The sequence below is a fragment of the Eschrichtius robustus genome, chromosome 7 (assembly GCF_028021215.1).
Source record: "Eschrichtius robustus isolate mEscRob2 chromosome 7, mEscRob2.pri, whole genome shotgun sequence".
Classification (NCBI taxonomy): domain Eukaryota; kingdom Metazoa; phylum Chordata; class Mammalia; order Artiodactyla; family Eschrichtiidae; genus Eschrichtius; species Eschrichtius robustus.
The window spans coordinates 78,318,785-78,338,142 of NC_090830.1; the positions used below are offsets into that span (position 1 = coordinate 78,318,785).

Genomic DNA, 19,358 nt, shown 5'->3' on the forward strand with positions numbered 1-19,358 from the left:
CCTGGCTTATTTTTGTTATGGTATCATCATTCTCTGTTACTCTGACTTAAAATTTTGGTGTCATTGTTCTCTTTCTGGACTCCAAGTCCTACTGATTCTTCAAATTCTCTTTTTTTTTTTTTAACACCTCCATTGCTGCAATGTTAGTTCAAGTTCTTATTACTTTGTGTACGAGAAAACTCTAACTAAAATCTCTACTTTTCCTCCCCTTTTTTGTACAAAGCATAGGTAGATAAATCTACCCAAAAATTTGGGGTGGTTTCTTAAAGGACTAAAGAATAAAGGGAACAAAAGCCTGAAACTTATTTTCAAAGTCTTTCTTAACCATTCCCAGTATCTTCCATGTCACTCCAATCTCTTCTGCCAATGCTCAATCACTAAAGCAAAATTAGTCTGATTACTGTTTTCTCAGAAAGGTTTGCTCTTCCACCTGTTTCATTCCCACACCCAGTCACTGATCCAATATATCTACTTTCTAATATTACTCAGAATCTGTGTCATATCTGGTTTTCCTCTTTCTCTTAATTCATGCTGTGGTCATTCTGCACTTGGACTACTCCATTAATCTTCTGACATCCTGATTTAAGCCTCTCCCATTTTAATATTTCATTCTACACAATATCACGTTAGCTTTCAAAAACCAAAATACTGGGTCATTCCTTTACTTTAAAACCTTCAATAATAATAACGGTGATGGCTACCATTAGTTGAGTACTTACCATGTGTCAGGCCAGGCACTGTGGTACAAATTTTACATGAATTGTCTCTATTAATCCTTCAAAAATCCCATATTATTAACTCTATTTTGCAGATGAGAAAATTGAGGGTTGGTGATATTAAGTATCTTGTCCTCAGTGAAAAGGTTAAAGTAGAACTAGGTTCAAACCCAGGCAGTCTGACTCCAGAGGCTTAATCATCCAGTGTTCTTAATCATCCAGAGGCTATACTGCTTAGCTTAAGTTTCAGATCCTCAACTTGGTGTACAAAAAATCCTTTCCAACTTCATCTCCTGCTTGCCAAGAACTTTACACAATACTGCCACACATTTCAAGCTTTTTTCAAACTCCATGCCTTTCTGCTGCTGTTTTCTCTACCAGAAAATATTTTCTCTATCCCAGCCCTACCTTATATCTGGAGAAATTCTACTCATCCTTTAAGGCTCCCCTCAAAACATAATCCTTTCAGTAAAGTTTCCCTCCAATTAAGACAGTTAATTCCTTTTTTACAGCTCCAACAGCACTTTGTACCTAATTCATTATATTATTTATTTGCAATAATGTCTCCCCCACCAGACTGCCTCCAAGAGAATCTATCTTACTTAATTCAATTCTGTATCCCTAATGCCTAGTATTATGTCTGGTACAAAGCACATACTCGATAAATGTTGCACAAATAAATGGTCCCAATCTTTTGCTTATTTGAATCTTACCCATCCTTCAAGGCCTCTTTCCTCCTATACAAACCCTTGCTACACCACTCCAGTCCAAAGTGATCACTACCTCCTTTGAACTCAGCTTGCTGGGTCTACCACTTATCTGGCAATTATTAATCACACCCAGCCTTATGACATAAATGATTAACTTTTCATGAGTACTTATTTCCCCAAGGACCAAGACTGTATTTTATCTTTCACACTTCTGTTGTTTCCCTACAGTTTTTAGCTATACAGCAGGCATTAAATAAATATTTGCTATTTGATTACTTTGAATTTCCAAAATAAATTTTACATACCATACAAGGATGCCAATTAGCTTTAGCTTATTTCACCTCTGTGTATAAATAAACATTTTTATAATGAAATGAAGTCATATGATTGGCACTAAAACACACCTCATCTAATAAATCAAAATTCTTTCACCAAACTTTTCCTTATAACTCTTGCCAATTCATTCAATAGTTCCGAACCTAAAGCTTTTGCCTCAATACTGAGCAGCTGTATTTCCTCCTTGGCATTTTCCTTCTAAGATGACTTGTTGCCAGTGTTCTCTTTCCTTCTCACGCACGCGCTCTCCCTCTCTCTCTCTCTCTCTCTCTCACACACACACACACAATATTCTCTGTTCCTCTGCTTTCTCTAGGACACATGGCACTGAAGATTTATTTTAGTATGCTAAACAGTTTAACGAAGGTGGAAAGAAAAAGAAAAATCATTTTCAAGAGTTATTTTTTTTAGATAGGTAAGTCCACAAAATAGCTTTTGTAAACAAAAATTAAAATTCAAGTTGCTTTAAAATATAATGAAATAGAACTAGTAAAAAACACTGAAGTAGTTATGTGACCCCAAGACCTATGTGGGTCATCTAAAAATCTGTAATGAAAATAAGCAATCCTAACAAAGCTAAGGTACTGGAAAACACGTTAGCCTGATTTATAAGCAGGGCAGCTGGCAAGAGAACCTAAATGAATCATAAGGCTGCCCATCAGATATATAATAGCTAAAAAACTAACAACACACACTCTTTAGTATTTTGGTTCAATCTGAAAGTCTGATAATTTAAGAGATAAGGATAATATAACCTATGAAATAAAGAAAACATGTTGAATGCAAAAGAGAGTCACATTGTGGGTGCTAAAATGAACATATACACAATATAGACAATGCATTCTAAGCGATAAAGGTGAATTTTTGTATCAGAAGTAATAGATTTAATAATCTCAAGGGATAATCTAGTTTTACAAATCTGGGACCCCATCTATACAGCAAAAAGTACATTTTAAAAGTATCTGGAAAGAAAAGGAAGTACCTGAACAATTCAGGTCAAGCAAATTTCCAGGCGAGGAGGGAGAGCAATATACATAAATTCAGGGTTTTATACTTAAATTACACACACCAATTTTGCTGATGTGGCAATAAGGCATTCACGCCAATACAATTAGCTGTTTTTCCTAGTTTGTTTCTATTTTCTTATTTTCAACTTCCTATCTTAGCTAAAGATAGAAAAATGCTTAACAGAAGATTGTCAAGAGGGCATACTATCTCACCTAAACCACTTGGGCTACACCAACTTTCAAACAGAATTTGACCAGAGCCAGCAGCTGGAGCAGGCTCAGAACTGAACTGCTTTAACTAACCAGGAAACCTAATCACCCATAATCAGGGATATGGAATTACCACTAATAATTTCAGTGAATAGATAATTTATACATGAATCACCTATAGTATTCCAAGATCTCAAACTTCACATGATGTGAATTTCAGGCATTTGATATTAAACACAGAAAGACCTATTTCCCCTTCAAAACCTATGTGACCATAAAATATAGGCCTCCTGACTAGAAGTATAAGAGTATAAAATTCAGAGACAACAAGGAAAAGTTTCAGGGAGTAAAAGACTACTTGTATTCAACGTCAATGATGGTCTCCATAACATTACTACTATGAAATGGTACTGATGCAAAACTAGCACGTACTGGACTTAAAAGAAAACTGGATTTTTAACAAGTTAAACCTAAGTTGAACTAGCACTGTGGTCATATATCTTCAGGAAACTGGTGTTCTCTGTCATCAAATGCAACGTTAGAGTACAATTATTGACGGAGAAGGACAAGAAGAGCTTGAAGATGAAATCTAAAAGGAGATTTCTGTACGAAAGGTAAGTTTCCCAGTAACTTCCAAGGAAGCCAGAGACTCCATGAGCAGCGCAAACCAGTCTGCTGCACACTGTATCTAAAGCATGTGATCCATGTCAGTCATTCCAACTACCTAACAAATTCCATGAAAAAATGAAAGTTGTCTTGAAGAATATACTACGAAGCACATGAGATCTTATATCCATGAGCTCTACTAAACTATAATTTTCTATACCAACAAACTCCTATTTACCTAAATCAAATGACTTTTATTTCATACCAATAAACTGCAAACATGACTGTGTCTTGCATTCAAAACTCACCCCTAAGGAATATGCCTTATGTCTGGAATCTTATTTTTACTGTATTAAAGCAGTACAAGGGAAATATTACCACATATATGACAAGAAACAAGAAGATTCACAAGCATAAAGAGAGCATAAACTCACTGTTCAGCAATGTGACTGGTTGTCCCATCTAACAGTAGGGTGAAAAGTACCCAGGGAAATTAACAGACAGCACAAGTATACTGTCAGCAAATTAACAGGCAGCCCATGTCTCCTATTCCCACCCCCACAGAACTTCAGGATTTCACGATAGGATGAATACCTGAACTACCAATCTTTTTTCTTTCTCTTTTTTAAAAGATTTCTCAGGACAAGGATTCCATAAACTCTTTTTTAAGTTCATTCCAATAACTGGCCTGAACAAATATACTATTAAGTTTTTTAAATTATCTACATAGCCTAGATACAAATTACTGTTATTATTAAAGGAGACTCGAATTGACAAATTAAAATTAAAAAAACACAAAGGAAAAGTTTTTCTTGTTTTTAAATATTTTAATGGAAACATGTCTAGTCAGATTTCCAAAACTGGGCTAACAGTGTTTACATTGTGCCAGCATACTTAAGAAGCTGAATGAAATAAATAAATAAAATAAATAAAAGAAGTATCTATCTTTCAAAAGTAAATGTGATACAATAAGGAAACCTTTATTCTAAAATGATTTCAATTTATTGACCAAGCTACAGGATAAAGAAAAAGCATTTCAAATTGTGCTTTTCACCTCCGCAGCAGTGCTTGAAGTTGATGGGCTCTCCCAGAGAGCGTGGAAATCTTAAGCAACTCTAAATTAGCCCTCAATTTCTCTATTTTAAATTAATCTGCTGACCTATGGTCGTTAAACAACCACAAATTCTGCACTAGCTGAGAAATATTTAATTTTTTCTTCTAGGGGGAGTGTGTGGGTGTCTGCCTGCAAAGGAGGGCTAACCCCTCTTGGCCTTTGACCAAAGAGTGGTGACGGTTTTCTACGTAAGTGCTTCCTATCCCTGAAGCTTTTTTCTCTTTTATGCTGTCTTTTTTCCATCTATTCTGCACTTAAAGCCGGGGCCCCCAAATTCTGGCTCGTCCCTTCACCCTTGTCCGATCCCATACAGTTCCCCCAATTTCCGCGCGGGGTGACACCTGAGGGCCGAGCGCGAACCCCTGCGGCTGGCGCTAACTAGGCGCGAATAGGGCAGACGGCTGTCACTGGGGAGCAGACGTGGGCCAAAGCCGAGGTGATTTCTGACTGCTCATCGCCCGGCCCCGCGTGGCTGAAGGTCTCCGAGCCCCTCGGTCCGCCCCGGCAAGCCAGGCGTGCAGCTGTCGCGGTGCAGGAAGCTAATCGCGGCCTCTGGGCCGCTTTTGACAGACCGGGCAGGAAAAGAAAGGGGCTCACTGAGACTAGTAGCCTCACCCCTTCGGATAGGAGACCCCGAGAGCGAAACCCCCGCCACGGCCTGAAGGCAAGCGAGACACCTCGGAGCCGCCGCCACCGACTCAGCCCAGCCCAGCAGGGGCCCGCCCAGGGGCCACTCCCCAAGGGAGGCAGCCAGTCATTCGCCCGCCCTTCCGGGCCCGCTCCGGAGGAGACGGTCTCCCGCCCGCCCTCACACAGCTACCTCCTCAGGCCAGGCCCTCAGGGCTTCGTCCACCTCTCACCTTTGACGACTCGGTCAGCCCCGGGAGGAGGCGGCGGGGGCGGGGGTGGGGGCGGTGCAGCCCGGGCCGGCTCCGGGGCGGCCATGCTGGGCCCGGGGCTCGGCTAGGCGCTGGCCCGGGCGGGGTTGGGGGCGGGGGCGGCGGCTACCAGAGCCAAGCGGCGGCGCCGCCGGGGAACATGGCGGACCCTCTTTCCCTACAGAGGGGCTAAGACCGGCATGCACCGCGCGTGCGGGGGCGGGGGCGGAGCAGGCTCTAGGGACTTGGGCAAAATTACTAAGGCTAGGACAGAAACGGGACGAGCCAAGGGATCAGGTGAAAATTCTGGGCAGGCAAAGACAAAAGAGAGTGAGAAGAGATGGCTGTCTGCATCTAGTTGCTGCGGTGAATGAGTGCTAGGGAACACGACACCGGCTTTTATGGAGCTCCCAGTAAGATGGGGAGACTTGATCAAACCTAAGAATCTCCTACTAATAGAGAAAAAATATATAACAATTTGACTACCAAATCCGGCTACTTTGGTTGGTAACTGACAGGAGAAATAGAGGAAGCAGTCTAGATTCTACAGCAAAGCAACAGTTCAGAATGGAGTCTGAGAGAGAATCTGACTGACCCTTGTGTTTAGAGCCTGGAACTGTCAAGAGTCTGGAGGCACAGAGTAACAATGCAGGTAGAGCAGACTAGGCTCCAAGGGTTAAGAATCAAAACAGGTAAGAGGAAAGGAAGGGATGACACCAAGAGATGTTCAAAGAGTACAGAATTCACCTGAAAAGGACACAGCCTCCCTCTTGATTCATTCAGAAAACAGAGATTCCGAAGGCAGAGGAGTAAGTAGGGAATTGGAAATTAGTTCCTCATAAGAAATACCTCACAGGGTATTTCTCTGCATATACAGAAATGTGGGCCCAGGTTTTCTATGGAAACTTTATAGAGACGGACATTCATGGGGAACGGAGTAGTGGTACAAGAACTGACTGTTCGGGACTTCCCTGGTGGCACAATGGTTAAGAATCTGCCTGCCAATGCAGGGGACATGGGTTCGAGCCTTGGTCCGGGAAGATCCCACGTGCTGTGGAGCAACTAAGCCCGCGTGCCGCAACTACTGAGCCTGCGCTCTAGAACCCGCGTGCCGCTGCTGAAGCCCGCGTGCCTAGAGCCTGTGCTCCACAACAAGAGAAGCCACTGCAATGAGAAGCCCGCGCACCACAACGAAGAGTAGCCCCCCGCTCGCCGCAACTAGAGTAAGACCGTGCGCAGCAACGAAGACGCAGTGCAGCCAAAAATAATTAATTAAAAAAAAAACTGACTGTTCAATCAATAATTATTAGAAGAAGAGTGTGTGTATGACACCAGGAGAGGTAATGGATCATGAACAGAGACCAGCATATCCACTAAGATCTATATATCTTGATGGCATAGGATTCAAGTAGCATAGGGTGAGAAATGCCTGCCCATCCTCCTGCTCAATACTACATGTGCTCAGAATCTGTTCATAATAGATGGTGATAATTAGATAAGCAGTTGTTCAAAGGTCTCAAAGAGCACCTTTCTACCTCTTCATTTCGTCAATCTCAGTGATTGTGAGAGCTGGGGTAAAAGAGAAGAGAAATGCCCAGTGAGTATTCTTTGCAAAGGGAACTCACAGAATAGTTTTTAGAGGGAGGTGAATTTGGGAGTGAGGCAGGGGTGAAAATGGATCTTTCTGGCATGGAAGTGCAATAATTCCACAGGGGAAGGGGAGGGGCAGCCATGGGAAGAGAGCAAGGAAAGGATACGAGGCACATCACAAACTTGTAGAGGGAGGGCACCAAGAGTACCTAGACCAGGAGTGAGTTTGTAAGAGGAGTTTGAATCCCCAGAAAATCTCCCTAACGAGGGAAGGAGAAAGTGTGTAATGTGTTGAGTGCCTCTTGGCAGGAAAGGGATAGAAAATATACTAGTGGCAATAATAACAAGGAAAGTCACTCCATATTAGGACCCATTGATTCCTACCTTGAATATATACCCTTCAACTATCCTTCAATTCCTCTTTGGCTCCTCACTTTCACTCAGTCAAAAGCCATACATATACAGAGCCCCAGGCCACTGGTAATTGGTATTTCTTGCTTCTCCAGGCTTCCCCACCCCAGTACAAAAGAGCAAGAGTATACAAAAGGGATTAAATAATTAAGTGACAAGGAATTAAATAGAACTATCTTATAGATTTATTAATGAAAAATACTTTACAAAAACAGTATGTTTGGCCCTAAAATAGTTCAGCTGACTCTCAGGGTTTACAATGGCGACTGAGCGAGTGGCAGTAATGGCTCTGCTGCTGAGGACAGGAGGGTATGTTAGTGTGCCTGACTGCATCCGTTCAGAAGAGCAATTGTTATGTTGGCAGCCTCGCATTCTAGGCCAAAAGTCTGAGGGCAGAGGGACAATCTGGGCAGGTGGGTTAGCCTGAATGATGTGGTCAAGACCAAGACTACAGGGCTACATGTCCCTCCAAGGATGGGGGATTGGGAAGACAGAAGGTCAGGTAATAGGGACAGGTGGATAAAACAAACAAGTTGGTAATATAATAGGGAACAGAATACGAGGGCTCAGGTGGAGGTGGGGGCATAGAGTATTCAGGAATAAAATGGTGACCCTAAGATCCTAAGGAATGGCTAGTGTCCAGAGTAATATGGATTCATCTTTAAGGTGGGTCAAATAAAGCCCTAAACAGCAGCTGCTTCCTTTTGCTAGGTGAATGGAAATTGGAATTTCAAATATTCCCTCTCAAAGAGCCAGGTCTCTTTAGCAGTTCCTGGCACCCCTAGGAGAAGGTGCCAACTCTATGTTGAGATGAGACTAGCACAGCCCCAGCACGGATTCAGGGTACCAACTCTGCTGCAGTACAGTTTAACAGAGAAAGCTGTGGCTCCAGGAGAGGAAAGGGGTGACCTTTACCACCTGCTGTGCTGCAGGGCTCTAGCCCTGATCTGCTCTCTTCCAGGGGCATCTGCTAGAACAAACAGAAACTCCTCTCTCCCTGTCTTCCTGTGCCCAGATTGCAGGGTATAACTGCTTTGCCTCCAGTCATCATCTGGGGGCATATCCACCCTTCGAGGACCAGGGGCTCGAAACCCTGGAACAGGACCTGAATTCCAAGCTGACCTCAGGGGTACACGAAGACTGCTTGACGGTAGGGACACAGGGTAAACAATGGGAGGGTGGGAGGGTGAATGGAAAAGATCCTCCCAGGGCTGTGCATGAGGAACCTGAAGGCCCTGGTGTCTCTCTGGTAGTGTGGCAGTGTGGGTTAGCTGAGGCTTGCACCCTGGAGTAGTCAGGAATCTGGCGCCAATATGCTGGTTGGTCTCTGACCATTCTCCCTGGGAGGCGTCTGTTCTGGAACGATGGGGGAGACTCCGGTAGTTCAAAGTCCTTCCTGTGTGCTGGACCGCTTCGGAAGTTTCACCCCTGTCACACATAGCCAGAAACTGCTGGACACTCCTCGAAGTTCCTGGGAAGAGAAAAGAAACCCAACGATTGAGCATCTTCAGTAAAACCATTCTCCTTTCCAGAGGACCATTTCTGGCTGTTCCTTCCAACTCCCCACCTCTCCAAGAACATACACGTAAGGGAAAGAAGGAACCTAGCTTTGCTTTTAATCTCATTTTTTAAAATTCTTAATAAACATTAAAATCAAGTCTCTTACCTCCAACCTGTGCAAATGAAACAGTCTCCTGGAGGTTGCCATACTTCTATCTCACTGCACTATAATCCTTCCTCCAAAAGACAGACAGACAGACAGACACACACACACACACACACACACACACACAGTCACACACAAATGGCTCTCTAATACTGCAAATGTATGTTCTCACTGTGACAACTTTACTCCTTAGAGCCACCACTCCAAAGCATCACTCAGTTTTTCTTAACATGGTACCTTCACTGAAATTAAGCTGTGTCTGCTTACATTCTTGCTCATTCTCCAAGATCTCTGCTTTTGTTTGCACCACTCCCACATACATAATGTGGAATGCCTTTTCTATACATTGATTCCCCTTTACTTAAAAGAAACAAAATAACTAATTTTCCAAAAATCACTTCTAAACAATATTTTTCATTCTTTATTTTAAAATTCCATCAACACCTGTACTATACTTACACATATGTATATCTGACTGTTGAAACTCTGAGCTCTTTGAGAGCAGAGAGGTGCCTTCTTTCTCCCCTGTATTCACTGTAGCATTTGGTGCAGAACAAGTTGCAACAAATGCTGCCTGACTAATCAGATGCCCCTAATAACTGTCAAAGGAGGCTGGCTAGCTGGCTGTTCCACTGAGTAACATGCAGTCCATTTATCCAGAAGGCCTGCATATCCAAAGCTCCCTAAAATTTGGACACAAATATCAACAATACTACTCTATCTTCTGTTCTAAGAATGACAACCATCCCTTGCCCTGGGGATTTACATATCCACAGACAGGTTTCTCAGCCTCGGCACTACTGATATGTTGGGCTGACAATTCTTTGTTTTGGGGGTGGGATGGAGTGTGCAAGGAAACTGCTTGTGCATTGCTGGATGTTTAGCAGCATCCCTGGCCCCTCTACCCACAAGATGCCAGTAGCACCTCCCCTTTCCCGTTGAGAATCACTGCCTTAAACTGTAGATTCGGCCCATAAGGAGGAAAAGGAACAAATCTAGCTGTGGAGGGTCAAAGAAAGCCAAAAGGATACTGTCCACCTTCCCCAGGATTGTCTGGGTCTCTATGCATGGCATGGATATTCCAAGGATCTTTCCAAGTCTCCCATTCACTCCTCGTCCTCCTAGATCAGGGGTCCCCAACCCCTGAGCCATGGTCCACTATCGGTCCATGGCCTGTTACGAACCAGGCCACACAGCAGGAGGTGAGCAGCAGGAGAGCAAGCGAAGCTTCATCAGTATTTACAGCCACTCCCCATCACTCGCATTACCGCTGGAGCTCTGCCTCCTGTCAGCATTATGGCGAGTTGTATAATTATTTCATTATATATTACAATGTAATAGTAATTCAAGTAAAATGCACAATAAATGTAATGCGCTTGAATCATCCCCAAACCATCCCCCCCACCCCTCCCATCTGTGGAAAAATTGTCTTCCACAAAACTGGTCCCTGGTGCCAAAAAGGTTGGGGACCGCTGTCCTAGACCATCGCTCAACTGAGACTCGGGATAGAAAGAGAGAAAACTAGCTGATAGAGATGACACTTCCTGTTTTGGGGGATCCTAAAGACTGGGTATTAACTGCACTTGGTCACTTAAAAGCATATCCTATCATGACTGAAGCAATTCATTTTCATGGGTAGTTAGATTCTGGGAGCTCTGGTCTAGACCATGTTGCCCAAGAAATGATTCAATCATAATTCATCTAGATCAATGCTTCATCTTTAAAGCAGTAATTCATATCCCTTTACAACCCCACCTGTGACCCCTCTTCCCCCACCCCCCAACAGGTGTACTGATTTGATTCTTCCAAGTCCCTGGAAATGTACCACATTCCAGCACATAATAGTAGATAGGGGGGAGAGTTACCTGGGGGTCTATGGGGCTCCCCTGCCACGCTGGGCATCAAGACATCTGGGGACAGGAACTGTGGTTGGGATGGGTAGAGTTGGGGACCAAGGAGAAACACAGGAGGGTCATGGATGACAGGGAGGGAAGAGGAGCTGGAACAACGGTGCCCGGTTTCCAAAGGCTTTTTCCTCGCGTTTGATGAATCCTTATAATGAGACAAGACAAAAAAACATAGAGATGAGGATTAACACACAGCAGGATATGGTTGGGTAAACAGTGAGGAAAGCAGGGGGAGATGGAAGGAACTAGAGTACAAGCATTCCTTAATCTAGAGAGGGACCCAATTTACGTGTCACTCTCCCTATCAGCCCCTCTAGGAAACATCCTGACCACTATGAACTGGAGACACCAAACTACAGATTCTCTTCCCTTAATCTATCTTCCTCATAACGCTCACCTTCCCAAACCTAACATCAAGGTCTTTAGCAAACTCCTTAATGCTAATAGTAGAATTAGAGAGATTGTGATAGAAATTTAAAAATAGAGAAGAGGGGAATTCCCTGGTGGTCCAGGACTATGCCCTTTCACTGCCAAGGGCGCGGGTTCAATCCCTGGTCAGGGAACGAAGATCCCACAAGCTGTGCAGCATGGCCAAAAAAAAAAAAGTAACAAAAGCCTCTAAAAAAATACATAATTAAAAATTTAAAAATTAAGAAATTAAAAATAGAGAAGAAATGAGAGAAATTCAGAAAGCCTGGGAGATTGAAAAAGAAAATTCTACACTCTCTCTAAATATTGGGAACTAATATATATCTCACTAAATGTACAATCAAAAACTCTCTATTCCATCTTTCCCATTACTGCTACACTCCACAGTCTCCACTTTGGTGCTGCCTGTCAAGTTTGTACCCATTGATGCTTATGACCTGCTCTATACTCCATTCAACATTCGCTTCTGTGGCAAAATCTCAGAAATATCCCCTTTAACGTATGAAACACTAATATGTCCAAAATTGAACCAATATTCTTCCAAACTCCTCCTCCTGGTACCATATTTTCTTGTCACCTAGACTCAAATGTTGACACTGCCCTTGATTTTGCACTTTTCTTCCACAATTCCATTAGTTGCCTATGCCATGTAATGTCATTTCTACCTATATAGGTTTTATATTTAAACTCAATTGGACCACTGCAGCAGCCTCCAATTTAGTCTTCCTATCTCCAGCCCACTACCTCCTTAGTGTGGCCTGCAAGTTCCTATGTGATATGGCAATGCTGATCTTTCTCACTTTATCTCCTACCATTCCTGTGCCTTTTACACTCTAACCTTCTTAACGTTCCTCAAACACACCAAGCTCATTCCACCTCAGGGCCTTTACACTCTGCGTTTCTGTTACCGGGAATGTTCTTCCCGTGGCTTACACCTTCATGTCACTGAGGTCTCTGATCAAATGTTACTTTCTTAGAGCTGATTTCCCTCACTACTCTATCAAAAATAGCCCTGAGAATAACCACTATTACCTCTTTACTCCTTATCCTCTTCCTTTGTTTTATTCTTCTTTATCACACATTGTCTGGGGTTTACTTGTTTATTGTCTTTCTCTCCTAGTAGAATACATTTCTTTTCACTCCAGTATCCTCAGCACCTTGAACAGCTCCTGGAACATTACAGGCACTTAATAAATAATATATTAAATAAAATAATCTATATGCCAGTATATCTTATTTCCTTTACTAGATTGTAAGATATTTTGTGTTGCTCCATCAGTGTGTGCTCATAGCACCTAACAACAGCACGGCACATGGTAGGCATTTACCATATAGCATAAGGACCAGGTGCTAGTCTTCTCGGCATGTGACACAGCCATAGAAGAAAGAGACACCACTCTTCACTGGTTTCCCTTCTATCTCTCTGGTCTCTTTTACCAAGTCTCCTTTTGGGGTTCTTCAGAAGAACCACCTTAAATCTGATACTCTTCAGGGATATGTCCTGGTTCCTCTCCTCTTTTTGTAATACTCTTTTCCTCTTTTTAGTGGCTATGATTCTTGAATCTCAATTTCAAGTTTATATGTCTCACAACCAAAGGCCTACCAGATACCTGTCTCCACTCAAGTTTAATATATCCAAAATTACAGATATCTCTCCCCCCAAATATATTCCTGCTTCTCCTCCCTCAAATATTATCATTATCAACCCACAATTCCTAGATATTATCCTTGATTCTCCTTTCCCCATATCCAGGCAAGTAGGTACCAAACACATTAATTTTTACTTCCTAATTGGCTCTCCAGTATGTCCACTTCTATCCTCCCAAACTCCTTACTGTGGTTCATGATATGACCCTTGTTTATAGTCTTTCCAGTCTCACTTGTCAATACTCTCCATCCTTCCCTCACCAGACTCTAATCATGCCATACCAATGAGCTTCTTTTAACTCAGTTAATGTCTGCTTCAGGTGCCTTTATCTGCTACATTCTTTTTACTTCCTGCAGGAAGATTTCCCTGATTCTTCAAGCCTGGTTTAGATGTCCCCTCTATTATGCTTCCATAGCATTAAATCCTATCATATTATATTACAATTGTTTATTTATCTGTCTCCCCCAGTAGGCTGTAAAGTCATGAGAGCAGGGACTGTATCTAGATCACTCACCACCATTTCCCCAGCATCCGGCACAATACCTAGAACATAAGCTCAAAAGGCATTTGTTTAAAAGAATGAATCGGGACTTCCCTGGCGGTCCAGTGGTTTAGACTTCGCCTTCCAGTGCAGGGATTGCGGGTTCGATCCCTGGCAGGGAGCTAAGATCCCACATGCCTCGCGACCAAAAAACCAAAACATAAAACAGAAGCAATTTTGTAACAAATTCAATAAAGACTTTAAAAAAATGGTCCACATCAAAAAAAAAAAAAAAAAGAACGAATCAATGAATAAATGAATGATACAGAAGTCAGGACAAAGGAAGCCAACTCTCCTAGGAAAATAACAATTCGCCATTAAAGGTATATGAGAACAAATATTGGGAAGAAAAGACCACCTTTTCCAAAAAGAATGTTCAGAGCTCTTTAGAAACTTATGAGCAATAAACTGGAAAAAATGACTACCTCTAGGGAAAGAAGTTGGATCTGAAGAACTGGTGGAAGAGACAGTTTTCTTTTTGTACCTTTTTATTTTTATGTCACATATTTAAGACCTGTTTTTTAGTATTTATCAAACTGACCTGGTGAGCATGCTTCAATGTACTGGTGCTTTGTATCCTGACCCCTACTGTAATAAAAATTCAACTTGCCTTGGGCAAGTGGGTGAAATTCTCAAGAGGCACGTTTTAGAAACCCAACCACCGAAACTATTTGAGTTTGCTGATCTCTGCTGACTTGGGTGTCCCTGTCCCTTTCACATACAGATTACTGCATTAATCCCATATGAAAAGCCCCAAGGATGAGGATTTTAAATCATTTTCCTTCTCTTGCTAATGTACGTGCTTCATTTCAGCTTGAAAGCACACTGGACCCCACTCAGTCAGGTACTAGGATGGAGAAGAAAAGGCAAAAAAATACTCCATCCCATCTCTTCTCTTCTTCCTTTGATTAGTACAGTGGGTGCTGACCCAGTCAGCAGCAGTGGCTTCTCCGAGACTCCTCTTGAGGCTGCTAGTACTCTTCTCATCCTGGGGAAGCCTATAATACACCTTCCAGAACTGCTACAGAGAAGGGACATTCTTCTAGGCTCCAAGTAAATGCGTGTCAAGAAAATAATGACTATGTGTCCTCATTTTTGCTGAGTGCACATGGCTTTCCCCCAGATTACAACCTTCAGTTTCTCCTGCCCCTTCACCTGCAGTATATTTTTACCTAGCAAGAGAAAGAGGATGCTCTGAATAGACAGACCCTGATTCTACTTACAAAACTGTGGGAAGAGACTGGGACCTCCTCCCTCTCTGAGACAACGGTGCCACTGAGACTGCGTGAGATGCGCCGAAAGTTCTCTGCACCATACTGATCATCCTCCCCACACTCCCTGCTGGGGCCTCGGCAAGATGCAGCCTTCGAACACACAGACACACACAGGCAGACACATAACACCAGACCTGTGGTTTTCCCACAGACCCTGTCCCGAGGGATATGGGAGAGAATAGGGTAAGACTCACTAGTAGATATCTGAATTAGATGTATTTAAAAGGTAGTGGCCATGTGGCAATCTCCTCTCTCTCAAAAGAAGCCCAATCTGGGACGAAGTGAGAGAGCAGCATTGACATATATACACTACCAAATGCAAAATAGATAGCTAGTGGGAAGCAGCCGCATAGCACAGGGAGATCAGCTCCGTGCTTTGTGATCACCTAGAGGGGTGGGATAGGGAGGGTGGGAGGGAGATGCAAGAGGGAGGGGATATGGGGATATATGTATATGTAGAGCTGATTCACTGTTATACAGCAGAAACTAACACAACATTGTAAAGCAATTATACTCCAACAAAGATGTTAAAAAAAAAGAAAAAAAAAAAAGGAGAAGAAGCCCAATCATAGACCTTCTTCTCTTCCAATAGCCCCACATTACCATGCTGCTGCTTTACCACCAACCCTACCACTCATATCTCTCCATAATTCTCTCCCAACACATCACCCCATGCCCAAAACTTTAGCACCTGAGGTGGCTACCTGAGAAGTAGACACTGTATTGGCTTCATGGAGACTGTGCTCCATTTCTGCTGTCGGGGTCTTTGAGAGATCAAGGCCAGGGGCTGAGCGCAACCTCCTCCCTACACCATCTGTAGAGCCTGAGGAGGAAAACATAATACAAGTTGAAGCCATCTCTTCTCCTGGAGTCTAAACTCAGCCTGGCAGCACAAAACTCAGGAATTCTTGTTTCATTAAATAACAAATATGCATCTCTGAATCCACTGGAGGATGGGCTCCTGGAATGTAGAAACAGGAGTTTCAGAATATGGATAGCTTCCTATAAGGCCATAAGGATCTCAGAACACAGGCCTTGAAGAACCTTGTTGAGAAAGGGCTCTGTGGACAGATAGCTGAATAGTAAATATAATCAGCTTTGCTTCTGTCAGCCTTGGGCCCAAGACTTATAATACATACAGAGGAAATTATCTGATATAGTGATTCTCTAGAGCGTCTGTGATGACAAAGGAACTATTATCTCCAGTCTGGTTAGGAATTGAAAATTATCATAGTAATCACATATTAAACCGCCTCATTCTACAAAGCAGGAAAATGAGTTCCAGGATCTGACAAGTAGTAAGAAGTTTAACCAGGATTAAAACTCAAGTCTCTGCATTTACACTTCCAGTTATATACTATGAGCAGGAGCTCTTCAGCAACATTTTGTATGTGCAGTGCTCTTTTATTGCCCCCATTAGCTTCGTTTCTTCACTTAAGTTCTAAACAAATTCTAAATGTTTATCTCCTCCTCAAAATCTTGCGAGACTATTAAGAGATGAGCTGCTCCAAGCTGGATATGTGACTCCCAAGGGGCTCACCCCAATACAACTAACTAAGCCTTCCATTCTGAAAATGCACACATCCTTGACCTACATTTGATATATATGTCTATTGTCAATTCATGTCTTGATTTGATATTTTGATTCTAATATGTGTCCCTGGCTAAAGCATGATATTGCTGATACTAGGCTAGAAGGCCAGTTTTTTCAATATTTCCTTGTGCTTAAATGCAGTGGTTCCAATACTACCTCAGATTCATCTAGAACTTTAAAAAAATACAGCTTTGTGTACCTCTCCACAGACCTACTGAATCAGAATCTTTCCGGTTGGAGCCTGGGAATATTTATTTTTAAAAGGTTTCCACAAAAAGTGTGGGAGAATATCCTCAAACATCATTGGAGGAAATGTGAAATGTTATAGTTTTCCTAAAAAGCAATCTAGAGATAACCATTAAGACTGAAAATATATTTACCCTCTTAACCAATAGTTCTACTCCTGGGAATAAGAAGCAAAAATATCTGTTTATTGCGGCCTTGTTCGTAGTGGCCAAGAACTAGAAATAAAGTAATGCCCATCTATAGCAGAATGGCTAAATACATTACAGTATCCTCAATATCAAATATTGTCCAGCCACTAAAAAGAATGAATTGAGTTAAACTAGATGACTTAGAGGAATTTTCATCAAGTATTGTTGAGTTAAAGGAAAAAAATCTGTAATATTATCCCCAAACAAAAAAACACTATATATGTAGATCTATATAGGATTATATGAACAGAGAAATACAGAAATATGCACATTAGATTACTGTCTGAGAAGGTGGTGGGGGATAAATGGTAGGGATTGATTTGAGGGAAGGAGAGAGAAACAAAAATTGTCTATAATAAAAACATCATGGGAACTTCCCTGGTTGTCTAGTTAAGAATCTGCCTTCCAATGAAGGGGACGTGGGTTCAACCCCTGGTCAGGGAACTAAGATCCCACATGCCATGGGGCAAGTAAGCCCATGCGTCATAACTACTGAGCATGCAGGCCACAACTAGAGGGCCCATGTGCCACAACTACTGAGCCCACGTGTTCTGGAGCCTGCACGCTCTGGAGCCTGTGCACCACAACTAGAGAGAAGCCCATCCAGCGCAGCAAGGGGCACGTGTGCCACAACGGAAGATCCTGCATGCCACAACTAAGGCTTGACACAGTCAAAAATAAAATAAAATAAATAAATAAATATAAAACAACAAGAACAAAATCATGTGTGCTATGATCCCATTTATATAGAATTATTCTGGGCTTCCCTGGTAGCACAGTGGTTAAGAATCTGCCTGCCAATGCAGGGGACACAGGTTCGAGCCCTGGTCCAGGAAGATCCCACATGCCACGGAACAACTAAGCCCGTGCACCACAACTACTGAGCCTGTGCTGCTCTAGAGCCCGTGAGCCACAACTACTGAGCCCGCGTGCCACAACTACTGAAGCCCATGTGCCTAGAGTCCATGCCCTGCAACAAGAGAAGTCACTGCAATGAGAAGCCCGCACACCGCAACAAAGACTAGCCCCTGCTCGCTGCAACTAGAGAAAGCCCGTGCACAGCAGTGAAGACCCAATGCAGCCAAAAATAAATAAAAATAAATAAATTTATTTTAAAAAATAATAATAATAAAATTCTTCTTTTTTAAAAAAAACCCATTCTTCAGGTGACTATGATGGGCAGCCAGATTTAAGAATTACAGCTGTAATGGTTAGAATTTGGTGCTCCTCTAATCAAGTCAAATGTGATTCCTACCTAGACAAGAAGGTAGCCATTGGAACCTCCTGAAAAGAGTAGACACTGATTCCTTTAAAGATACTTAAACAGAGGTGGAGGTGGCCTTCTGTAAGGAGTACTGTTGAGGGGACTTCTCGATTTGATAGAATTAAGGTGACATCTACTCACTGATCAATAGTAACAAGAAGAAAGACTACCAGACGTTATGTACTTCTTGATATGATATAAGAAGTCTAAGTACTACCTATGAAATATTTTTAAAAAGTAAATCTGATTTTAATCAAGAATCAAGCCTTCTAGCCCTAAGTACCAAGTTATAGGGAAAAAGAGGGCCTTAGGAGAACATGTTTTAAAAACAAACTGACAACAAAAAATTCTCTCCTAGAATATAATCTAAAACATGGAAGACAAATGACCAAAGTTCTTCAACAAATAAATGGCAAGGGGAAAAAAGAGACAGGAATCTTACAGGCTTAAAAAAAGCCTTGAGACACATCAACAAAATGCAATGTGTGGATCTTGTTTGGATTCTGATTCGAAATAAACCAACTGTGAAAAGACATCTGTGGGACAATTGAAAAAAATTGAATACTGGCTAGTCACTGTATTATATTAAGAAATTATTGTTAATTTTTTAGGTATAATAATATTATAGTTCTGCCTTTTAAAAAAGAGTCTTTATTTCTTAGAGATACATTCCAAACTATTTATGGAGGAAATGATATAATGTCTGGAATTTGCTTTAAAATAATCCAGTGGGGAGGGAAAGTGGCGGGGGCAGGGGGAGGGGGTCGCTAAATCAAAATCAGCCATCTGTTGATAATTGGCCAAGATAATCACCGTGGAAGTTAGTGATAAGAACAAGGGGGTGATTATAACATTTACTCTTTACTTTAGAATATATTTGAAGTTTTCCATAACAAAAAGTTATTTTTTATTTTTAAGATGATGTGTGAGCAACTTCAAAATACTATGAAATTTAGAATATAGGTCAAGGGCAGTGTTCACATAACTCTTTAGGAACTATAGTCATGTCAAAACTAATCTGGT

At 42.0% G+C, this 19,358-nt stretch overlaps 2 protein-coding genes and 1 long non-coding RNA gene across 16 annotated transcripts in view; 1 reads left to right on the forward strand and 2 right to left on the reverse strand.

Annotated features, from left to right (window-relative positions):
* The window catches only part of PPP3CB (protein phosphatase 3 catalytic subunit beta), a 47,882-nt gene extending 42,120 nt beyond the window's left edge, over positions 1–5,762 (reverse strand). For all 4 annotated transcript variants that reach the window (XM_068547839.1, XM_068547837.1, XM_068547838.1 and 1 more), the window contains exon 1: positions 5,560–5,762. In XM_068547839.1, the coding sequence (XP_068403940.1) occupies positions 5,560–5,644 (85 nt within the window). In that variant the 5' untranslated portion in view covers positions 5,645–5,762. The remainder of the gene's footprint in view (positions 1–5,559) is intronic.
* Positions 5,487–18,871, forward strand: LOC137767132 (uncharacterized). The gene is made up of 3 exons (XR_011074487.1): positions 5,487–5,572; positions 8,594–8,728; positions 18,694–18,871. It is a non-coding gene; the product is annotated as an uncharacterized lncRNA (long non-coding RNA).
* Positions 7,741–19,358, reverse strand: part of USP54 (ubiquitin specific peptidase 54) — a 147,015-nt gene continuing 135,397 nt past the window's right edge. For 8 of the 11 annotated variants that reach the window (XM_068547834.1, XM_068547832.1, XM_068547830.1 and 5 more), the window contains 4 exons: positions 15,748–15,866; positions 14,993–15,133; positions 11,110–11,296; positions 7,741–9,049 (listed from right to left, as the gene is read on the reverse strand). In XM_068547834.1, the coding sequence (XP_068403935.1) occupies positions 8,490–9,049; positions 11,110–11,296; positions 14,993–15,133; positions 15,748–15,866 (1,007 nt within the window). In that variant the 3' untranslated portion in view covers positions 7,741–8,489. The remainder of the gene's footprint in view (positions 9,050–11,109; positions 11,297–14,992; positions 15,134–15,747; positions 15,867–19,358) is intronic. The other 3 variants (XM_068547835.1, XM_068547833.1, XM_068547831.1) reach the window with 1 other exon arrangement.